Source organism: Melanaphis sacchari, unplaced genomic scaffold (genome assembly GCF_002803265.2).
Source record: "Melanaphis sacchari strain LSU unplaced genomic scaffold, SCAv2.0 Contig36_pilon_pilon, whole genome shotgun sequence".
Taxonomy (NCBI): Eukaryota; Metazoa; Arthropoda; class Insecta; order Hemiptera; family Aphididae; genus Melanaphis; species Melanaphis sacchari.
In genome coordinates, this window is record NW_020271232.1 from 2,371,782 (window position 1) to 2,383,738 (window position 11,957).

The window sequence follows — 11,957 nt, forward strand, 5'->3', positions numbered from 1 at the left end:
ATTATGAAAACTGTTATTATTGTAAATCTACTTCATCAGTCATCACAAATAATATTTAATGAACTAATAATGTTTTCCAAAAAATTGCGACATGAACAATTATTTTAAAAAGAAAAGTTTACTTTGCTGTTCATTTAAAGCAGTTAAAAGTAACTTGTCCAGACGTTTTTGACAAAACTGATAAATTTAATTAATGAAATTATTATAATCTAATTACCTGGTAGTATGACATATTATACGCTATCTATACATAATAACACTAATATAGTAATAACAATATTCCTTTTTAAGTACATTAAATTTCCACTCAAGAATTATTTAAAATATTATATAATGAATTATTATTTAACAATAAGTTTTATATCAAACGTAGTTTTATTATAAGTCAAAAATCACATTTCAAAATAAACTAACTTTGATTTGAAAACTTGAAATAGTGCTTTAGGCTTAAGTTCTTTAATATTTGTGATAAATTTGTTGGCCTTTTATCCATCAGTGTAGCCAATATAGGTTTATAACATATGGTTATATAATATTACCACTGGTTTAAAAATCAATGATAATACTTGTTTCATTATTCATCATCTTCAGATAATTATATTAAATTATTGTAGACAATAATAGTTACAAATTACCTAACAAATTATACATTATAAAAATAATATCAAGCAAGTTTTTACTAATACCATAATATTAATTTAAATTATATTATGTTAAACCACACCAAATTTTAAGGTAAAAATATTTTTTAATGTCCTCCAGTCTAGTGTTTTTTAATGATATTTTATATTTAAGCGAGTTAGAAGGTTTATAAATATTAGTTTTTAACTCACAAGTCTCACTTCAAAATTCAAATATCATTAAAATATAACAAGAGAACACAAACAAGGTTCTTACCTTTAAGATTAATAATACAATAATTCACTCTAGTATGGAAAACACAATTAATATAAGCTACTGTATGTAAATTTTGATATGCTAACCACATGTAAAATGGAAATCAACACATACAAAAATTTTTCTTTAAACTAACGACATTTAATGAAAAATTTTCATAAAATATGACTATTTGTAGAAATTATCAATTTATCTTACCACAATTGATTGAAAAATATTTTATTAAGTCATAAACTACATCAATATTTTAATAATATAAATTGACATAAAATAAAACATTTTAACATGCATACAATTCATAATAAATTTGTTTTAACCTAACCTTAATTGTTACTAATATTATCTAGTCTTTGACAATTTTAAATTAACCATTAATGACATGATGTCATTTGGTTAATCTATTATATGAACTTAAAAACTGTATATATTAAATTTAAATTATCTGTGTTAACTTTAAAAACTATTTTATTAATCTATTGAATTTTGTAAAACACTAGTAATTAGGAATCATCACTCATAAATTTATTTTATTTAAATTTTTTTACAAGAATATAAAATAATAATTAATTTTTTGATTTTATCTTGTTTTTGTTAACCTGGCATGTTTTTCCAAGTATTAGTTACAAAAATGTATTTACATTTTATATTCCATGGCATTATACGTCATACAAAAATGTTTAATAATTTTTTAAGAGTAATGCAAGAACAAAGTTGACTAATATTTGAGAAAAAAATCAAAATAAAGATCAATTTAAAAAAAAAAAAAACTTAAAATCTAAAGATGTCTTATTAAAAGTTTTTTGAAAATCAATACATTCTTATATATAATTAAATGAAACATTAAAATGGCATAGTAAAAATATTGAGAAATGTTTTAAAAAAAATAGTTTACAATTTTAAATTACAAACATTCATTTAAACTAAAGGATAACTGGCACTAGATGCAATACCACAGTTGTTTTTCTTGTTACGTGCCATCATTATATAACCTTGATCTCCCCAAGTCTTGCCCCATGAATTCTTAACAATCCAATAATCTCCTCCTTTGTGGTCAGAACCGTAACCAACAACAAGCACACCATGGTCTAATTCTGTGGAACTACAACGAGGATTGTAAAACACGCCTTTCTTATAGAATTGGAATTTTTCAGATGAAGCATCAATGGCAATAGACACTGGTCCTACAGTAGCTAAAGCATGCATAAGAGCATCTTCGTCACCTTCAGGTATGTCTACAAAACCTTTGTCAGTGGCTCCAGAGTTCTCTGGATTATAACGACACTTGTCATCCTAAAAGTAATTTCAAATAAATATTGTTGATAAATTATTAAGGAAACTCATATAGAACTTACCTCGGCTTCATAAGGGTAAGATTTTTCAGTATCTAATCCCTTGTTAGATTTAATGTACTTGAAAGCAAGATCCATAAGACCGCCTTCACAACCATTGTTACCAAATTTACGAGAGCAGTCAATTAGGTTTTGCTCACTCAATGATACTAATACACCAGTTTTACGGAAATGCTGTCCTTCCAATGCTCCAGTCTAAAATCATAATAAAATAATAACATATTAATTATTATAAAAAGTATTATACATAAAGAGATAGAAAATAAAAAGGCATATTAAACAAATATTGATACAAGTGTACTGCACTATAATGAAAAAAAATAATATTCATATTGATCACACACAATATGAACAAGTTATTATGAATTTAAAAAATGTCTCCAAGTCAAAAATTGTTTATACATGTTCTATTATATTATTTAAAATTAAATTGTGATGCAAATATATACCTCTGGGGACTGAAAAAGAATCCCCTAAATATTTTAGTTTATTTTAAATAAGTATAATAATTATACAATTAAAAAAGTCTTATAGAACATTAAAAATGTATAAAAATAATATTATTATAACAAATTAACCAAGAATATTTACACAACTCATACAAACATATTTAAATGATAAAATACAGATGAATAAAGTGAACTATACTAGATATCATAGAAAAATAAAATAAACGCATCGAGTTCCTTAGACTAATATAAACTCTACAACTCTAAAGTAATGTTTATTCTGTAATTTTAGATAATAATTTATTTTCCTGTGTACTGTATTATGATGCAAATGATATTCAATTAGTCCTATATTTTTGAAAATTTAGCAAATTGATATTTTAAAGAAATCATTTTCATATTACAATTAACAATTTTATAGCATAGGTACTAATACCATACAATTATCTTACAGAAATGATTTAAAGAATGTAATATTATCCAGTTATTAATATTTAGTACAAAATATATAGGTAATAAATAAAAAGTTAATTTAATATACCTAACTGAATAAACATGGAATTCTATAAAAATAACTTGACCTTAGTCATAACATAAATAAACAAGACAAAGCATTTTACACATTATTAAATAATTCAATTTAAGACAAAAGAAAACAACGAAATTGTATTCATTAAAGTAAAATCCATTTGATTAATAGCATTGAGATATTGTGTAATAATTTTGTATCATTACTTTTAATGATAATTAATCTGGAATGAGTTCTTTTGATTTTTTTATAGCTTTATTTCCTTTGACTTGATATTTAATATAACAATAATTTAAATTACATAATCATTGTCAAGATATATAGAAATATTGAAAACAAAGTTTACTGACTTCATTTAACCACAATTTTAAAATAAAAACAACTAAACCGTTTAGTTAACAATTAATGACTAAATTAATTAATTTTAAGAATAGTAAAAAAAATGCTATTTAATTAACAATGTTGTTTTTTTAAAATAAATAAATAAATTAATAAATTTATAAATTAATAAATAATAATTAAATAATTTATAAATTTTTTTTATATAAATATGTCTTTTAAATAATAATAATAACTTTCAGACTAACAAATAAAATAAATAATTTAAGTTTTTTAAAACAAATCTATTATTATTAGCCATAATAATTGGACTTTTATTTTTATCCATACCAAAAAATAATTAAAATATTGTTTTGAATTTAGGTTCTAATTTGGAAGTCAAACAATTTATGTACTTCATACACTTATAAGTATAAGAATATATATTTTGTTTTTATTAACTCAAATAAATAAATCTTGACAACAGAATTTATAAAAATTTTAAAGGATTTTAACGAGTTAAACAATTAATATTTAAAAATTATTTTTGAGTTTTGTGCAGATACACTTCATAAATCAAAAAAAATAGAAGATGTATAGTGATTGATGAAAAACTTTTAAAAAAAAACTTACAGCACTGAATGACCAGCACGATCCACATTGTCCTTGATTTTTGACTGGAGTCACATAACCTTTCTTCCTCCAGTCAATTGCTTTTGGAACAACAACATTTTCAGATTTCAAGAAGGTCACAGCTTCATCATTAGTGAAATTCTTATCACCACCAGCCAAACTGGGTTTAAATCCATTCATCATTTTAGAATATTCGTGTTGCATCTAAAATGTTTTTAAATCAATAATATACATTTAAATATTAAATTTGTCTATACTTACCAAATCACCAAAATGATTCATTTCCAAGGCATATGTTTCTTCACCAGCTTCATACAATTTATTATGTCTGGCGATTTTTAACTTGTTATCTAAATATACTTTTTTACGGAAAACCTCTTCTTTAACATCTTCATATACTTTCTTGAATTGAACCTTGAAATAAAATAATCAAGCAAATAAATATCGCAATTTCTTAAATGTAATAATGTTAAGATTATATATACTTTGAATAAGCTCCATTCTTCTTCAATAATCTCACTTAAATCTATTGCGCTTGCTGAGCTGATGGCAAAGACCACCAATCCCAAAACTATGACTACCTTCATCTTACTAAAAAAAAAAAAAAGAATATTCACTGAGTACTATTTTACTAATTTCTGTAATATTAATATCTAATTTAATAAAATTAGGCTAATTTAAATCATAATAATTATTTAATGACAAAAACAAATTTACCATTTAACAAATCATTTTAATATACATTGTAGCAAAAAATAGGCAAAGAAGTTTGTGATTAATACTAGATAGTCACAATAAAATTGTCAATTATTGAACAGAACTATTTCAGGAATTTAAAGGTTATCAAAACTGTTCCTACTGATAACATTCAATACCCATTGTGTAAAAAATTATTGTTATGTAATAATAATTAATATTAATTAAATCAAATGCATTTAATGATTATTTATGCATATGTTTATGTACTTCAACAATTTATATTGCTGGTATTGATTTTCAAGTTGCAAGATAATACTGTTGTTTATTGTACATTATACAATGTATGACATTATATTATAATTCATGCACATAATGCAACATAAAACATTAATAAACAAATCATAAAAATTAAACAGCACAAAGGTTAAATTTGTATGTACTAAGTGTAGAGCACAAATATAATTTACCTAATAAATTAAGTTAGAATGTTGATTACTTAAAAACTAACTATACTTTTAAAATACCAAAAATAATATTAAATTTTAATTTATTTACTTAACCTAAATTACGAGCCTTATTAAATAAAATTAAAATATACAAATAACCTTGTTAATTACATAATGATTACTAACCAACCATTTTTTTTCCTTAAAAAAAACCTAGAGATTTAAGATTTTATCTAAAATAGTCTTATAGTTTTGAAATGGGCGTATACACTTCAGACGAACATGACAGAAACAATAGATATCTACTCTAAATCCGGTCCAAAAAATTAATTCGCAATACAAATCATTTGACTGACTTGTTAGAAAAAAAAAATCTAATCTGATTAGACAAGAAACATCAAGTTGTCGAGAACACTTATAAATTATAATTCAAACAAGTAAATTAAACAAAAAAGTGTGCACATTATGCGTATTTACTATTTGGCTAGACGATCAAAATTGCATATTTTTCAAACGCCGGTCAAGCTAGGAACTTTTATTTGTCTATCGTGTTACATAGAAATGAACGGATAAACAAAAAATTGGAAAGAAGTCAAAAACATTTTACGAAAACACAGTTATTAAATATATCATCTTTAGAGTGAAAATAACTTCAAAATCAACTTACGTGTTTTATCGTAGACAATAGCGTTAACTGTAATCTATTATTTGTCTGCGAGTGAAATACAAAGGCTAAGGTTAGCAATGACGTGCACCTCAACAAAGCGTTAGTAAACTTATGTGAACGTGATGTAGTGGCGTACTGATGATTGATGAACAGCGAGTTAAGAAATAAGAGTACAACTCGATGCGTATCTGAGGGACATGTGAACGTTTAGACCAACTGCGCAATATTATTATAACAATGACGACGAACAACGTGAACAAATGGGAAGGGAGGGACCGAAGGCCGACTGTTTGTTGGCATGGAGGGGATGGTGGACCGGGGGGATCGAATTCGGCAGCGGACTTCTATAATCGTTATTGTTGATTATAGAAAAATCAATAAGTTTACATTACTATGAAATTGTTTATGTAACGTTTACATTGAATATATAATATTTAATATTTATTTATGGTATATACTAAATAAGCTATTGCTAAAACTACGGACTAGGTGACTAACGGTTACACAATAATAAGAATAATAAATTGCTATTTGCAATTACTTTATTAATAACATTTATTTATTTAACACCGATTAATTATGTGTAGAAACGTCTAGAAACACAAGAAACCAAAAAGGATTTTTCACCAGTCCCGCTCTAGTCCGTAGTCGACGGGGATATAACTGTACAATGGCATTTTCAAAGAGTAAAATATTATAATAATTGTATATTTTTAACGCTAACATTAATTGTATGTAATATCATGAAACAATTATTATTTAGTATGTATCAACAGCTTTTATTGTACTTTAAAAACCGCGACCGGTAGAAAATACTAAAAATGTAGTTTACAGTTTACTTAACAATTGTTGACGGATTTGTGGGTAGTTGCCAGTTACTACTTAATACAATATTCACAGTAAAATAATCAAATATTGATACATAGTCACACGTATTATATTCTTTTCGATTCCAACCTTGTGATCTCATCCTAGGCAACAAAGTATCAAAATAATCATTGTGTTTTATCGATTATTATTAAAATTGGTTTTATTAACGCCCTCTTCTAGTCAGTAATCAACAGCAACATAATGACTATATTCCGTGATCCGACTATTCCTACTATAATATCGTAATTTTATAGATAATAGGAAATAATTCCTAATATAACGCACATGTTTTGTAAGTTATATTTTAGGATAACACGTAGATAATAGATACTCTTGACTTTTTTAAAAACCCTAAACGGTAGACTACCGCGTATGTACACACGTACGTGTGTCTAAAAGCTTAAATTTCGACTACCAAACCACACTTTGGGGCCAATTTCGTTAACATTTGCCGGTCGAGGCGAACAAACGCACGGTAACGAGACGAGGAAGAGAATAAGAACGACGACGGCCGTGAGACGTAGGTAACTCATTTACGGCCCATGGGACTAAAAGCTAACAAAGCAATACGAAATAGCGAGCCGATGACCATAACTGAAGCAACGTCGTATCATAGTATAAGATATTATATGATAACAAAGAGTTCAGACTTCAGGAGTTTAAAACCGACAGTAACTATATAGACACAACCGGTTGTCGGTGTAATTCCGAGTTCGCCGTTTTCGGTAAACAATAAACATTAATAAACTTACCTCACACTGGTCGTCACGTGAACGGAGAACTTCTAAGACGGAACCGACTACTGAGAGACCTTCTCTAGGTCGTTTCGACGAGTGAACGAAACGCTCGATGAATCGTAATGGGATTTGCGGTCGTTTTCCGTTGTCACGCGGAAATTGTTCAAACAAAAGAAACGCAAGTATCGTACGTACAACGTAACGACTACTACAACGATATTCACTGTAAAAGTGTAAAATTGTTCAGCTATTCAAACCGACGTGTGATGCGTCGGCTATAGTGTGATGTGAATCATAATTTAATATTTATAATAAATTATTATTATTATTATTATTATTATGAATACGCGGATTACGGACCATTCGGCATTCCCTTTCTCAGACCGTTACCTCCGCAACCCGCCATTCCATCATCGATTTCAGCTGATCGTGATCGGCGGTCGTCGGTGTTACTTGTTGGTGTTGTTTTTGTTATGGTTGTTGTTCGCACGGACTCCTTTGTGTTTACGTTCGGGATCGCCAGCTGTGCCAGCTGTTGACCTACCGACGCTGCTGTACACAGATAACGCCACAGACCTTCTTATGCTATATTATATAATAAGTAATAACGTCTACAACACAGTAAATTGTAATAAATAATATCATTGACTATAGAGTAATGAATAATATTATAGTGTCTTACTTTATTGTATTAATCATTAAGGTCATTGCCCATTGGTCAATCGTCTACCGGGCGGCTATGGACAACATTAAGTAGTTAACATGATAATTTTAATGTATAGTTCACTGGAGCAAAATATTTCATGTTATTTATTTATTTATTTATTTTTTTTTTTGTTGTATTAAAAGATAATATTTACAATCTACACTCAACTAATAGTAGGTACAATAAGCACATTTTGTGAACAATTAAAATACATAATATTTTACATGCATACATGTTTGAGAAAACTGCAAAGTACAAATAATAATTATTAAAATTATTTATTTAGCGACAATATTATGTGCCATCGGTTTTTTGTATATAATTGCTATAATGTCGGCATTTTAGCAAACGTGGATTTAAAAAGATGATTTTATATTTGAGCGGAGCGATGAACGTATTGATTATAGAACGATGAACTGTTATATACTAATATAATATTGTGTTTTCACTAATTCGCATTTTGAACAGTAAACATGCTTCTATCATTAATATTGGTGGTACCGACGGTAGGTGGTTCCTGCACGTAACAATTTGGATCAAGTTGGTACATTAAAATTCAAAAGTCATATAATATTTCTAATACGTACTTTAAAAATAATCATGTAACACTAAAAGAAATTAGAGAAAGAGGGAAGTTTTATTCTTAACCAGTTTGGATGAAATCTAATTTAATATTCTTGTTATTAAATGAATAACTATAAACTTCTGTTTTTTATACTTAACATAATTTTTTAAATATTGGTGCTCTTTATGTTATTTATAGAAATTTGAAATTTTCTACTTTTATTGCCTAGTATTTTTTTTCGTTTCATGTATAATAAAAATTTGTTTTTCAATAAAAAATCATGGACATTTAATTTAAAGTTTTTAGAAGTTATACTTATCAATTATCATTAGTCGCATTTGGCGACCGTAGCAACGGATTATTGAACTGTCGGAAAAAAAGTCTCAGGAAAATTTATTAACACTCAATTCATTAATTACGTTTTACATGTTATATTATTAATGTGTCAAAGTTATGATCGTGATGAAAATGTATGAAGATTTTTTTTTATTTAATGTCGATTTTAATATAGCTGGACACTTAAATGAATTTATTATTCACGCATTTCCACCGAATAAACTACTTACATTCCTTGTGTTATGTGTTTAGTATACATAATAATATAACCTTTTAAAGTAACTTTTTTGTTATTTTTATTCGATTTTAATATTTCCATTACTGATCACAGAGCACAAAATAAATTACAGGTAAAAACTAACAACGAATTATTTGTATATTGTATTACAACGATCGAATACAGACTAATAACGTAAAAACAGTAAACATAAAAATATCTTCAATTTTATCGATCGACAAACGTTAAATTATATTATTTTTATAATCGTTAGATACCGTTTGTACAGATAACTAATGGTTTTTTCGCACTAACTCATAGGTACCTATTAGATAAAGTAAAAACTTAATTATATAATATTTATTTCGTAATTTAACGTAATTGAATACCATCGTAACTTCATTTTTTATAAACTATTGGGCCTTAATGAGAAAAACTTGTATGAAAATAATAATTACTAATTATTTGAATAATTAGTTAGTTATAATAATTAGTTTCAATTATGTTTTTTATTTGAATTTATTAACGGGTATTTTTTTCCCAGGGAGTTTTTACCGGGAATTTTTACTAGGAAATTTTCTTCCGGCAACTTTTTTTCCGTTTACCACGGATTGCGCATTATCGCAATGACTAAAATAGAAATTTCCGATAATCAGACTTCGACAAACATTATTAATGTGCCGACTACTCGTCTACCGATTGCCGTTTGGTATTGTGTTGTTAGTAATGCGTTTAGTAGTTTCCTTTTTAGTTGGCAATTTAGTAGTAAATGATATTGTTACAGAGAGAGGGTGTGGTAGCAAGGCCCCCACAGCTTATTTTGCAAAGAAAGATTTAAAATTCAATAAAATATCCGCCTATGCTCCATATAGTTAGCTCTTTCGTATTTTATTTGAATTAATTTATTTAATTTAATTTTTGTTTATTTACAGATCAGTCTCTTTCTTTGAATCCGTTACTACTATACAAATTGTAATCATATTCATTTTGGGATTTGGCTTTATCATATAACATACTTGTTATTTATGTTTTCTATTTTAATATTTTGTAACAATTGTTGAGCTATTTTAATCTATAAATTGTAGCTATAAATACCTAATAAAGAAAAATATAGGTATCAAATATCAATGTTCATTTTAAATTTTATCTTCTTCTTTCAGAATTAAGCCATTAGCTGTACAAAGTAATACGTAAAAAGAATAATATAATCGTATTATGAATAAATCCTTACAATATTGCGGGTCGTTATAAATACAGTCGATTACGGCACCGAGGTGTTATCATTTTTTTTTATCAGTGTTATCACATAATCTAATAGTATCACCCATATTAAATATTATAATATTATATTTATATATTCAATTATAATTTGGTAATTAACTCAATAAAGTATAATAATAATTATTAATTAATAAGTATAAAAATCAATTAAGTATAATAATAATAATGCTATTGGTCGTCAATTTTTAAAATAAATCAATAAATCAATCAAGTAATTTTTTAGGTATAAAATTAAAAATCATAATAATAAATACAAATTAGGACAATATTACGTCAAGTTAGTCTTTTGTTTTAGGTTTTTTATGGTTTCTCGGTAAATCCAATAACACTGTTGAACTACGTTTTGTTGGTAGCAGTGTTAAACCATTTTTCTTTGTAACCATTTCACTCATTTTACTATGTACATTATTTAAAGTATTTAGTTCTTTTGACCATTCTGGATATTGTTTTTCGTCTATGATGTATGTTAAGTCAATCATTTTTCTAAGCAATTCTCGACATTGAGCTGGTATATTTGAAATATTTTCATTAGCATTGGAGCTTGGATTAACGGAACTAGTGGCATTTTCATTGATATTGGAACTGTATTCAATTACTAATAATACAGATCATGAAATTCAAAACAATGTTACAGGTTTAAATGAAAACAATGAAAATGCCATTACTTGTGTTCATCCAAGCTCCAATGCTAATGAAAATATTTCAAATATACCAGCTCAATAATGAGAATTATAAACCTAAACATAAACAAAGACTAACTTGACGTAATATTGTCCTAATTTGTATTTATTATTATGATTTTAATTTTATAACTAAAAATTACTTGATTGATTTATTGATTTATTTAAAATTGACGACCAATAGCATTATTATTATTATACTTAATTGATTTTATACTTAATTAATAATTATTATTATACTTTATTGAGTTAATTACCAAATTATATTGAATATATAAATATAATATTATAATATTTAATGAGATACTATTAGATTATGTGATAACACTGATAAAAATGATACACTCGGTGCCGTAATCGACTGTATTTATAACGACCCCAATATTGCCCCTAAAACGTCGAGTAAATATTTTACTGACTGCTTATCAGAAGAGGTGCTATGAATGCACGATGCATCAACTGGGACAGGTTCGCGCAGGAACGTGGCTACACCAGAGCCTAAACCTAACCTCGTCAGCTGATTGTTTAAACCATCTCCCACTTTGACCAGCAATACGTAACTGAACGAAGTAATACCA

General features: G+C 26.6%; 1 protein-coding gene across 2 annotated transcripts; it reads right to left on the bottom strand.

Annotated features, from left to right (window-relative positions):
• Positions 1-1,753: 1,753 nt before the first annotated feature.
• On the bottom strand, positions 1,754-7,913 carry LOC112596911 (cathepsin L1). Of its 2 annotated transcripts, none has more exons than XM_025342773.1 (6): positions 7,610-7,913; positions 4,661-4,766; positions 4,437-4,589; positions 4,176-4,379; positions 2,250-2,441; positions 1,754-2,187 (listed from the first exon to the last, which is right to left on the bottom strand). In XM_025342773.1, the coding sequence occupies exons 2-6, from the start codon at positions 4,760-4,762 to the stop codon at positions 1,813-1,815; spliced, it is 1,026 nt and encodes a 341-aa protein (XP_025198558.1). In that variant the 5' UTR covers positions 4,763-4,766; positions 7,610-7,913; the 3' UTR covers positions 1,754-1,812. The 2 variants fall into 2 exon arrangements, with proteins under 2 accessions (XP_025198558.1, XP_025198557.1); XM_025342772.1 differs by lacking the exon at positions 7,610-7,913 and adding an exon at positions 5,988-6,221.
• Positions 7,914-11,957: the final 4,044 nt, after the last annotated feature.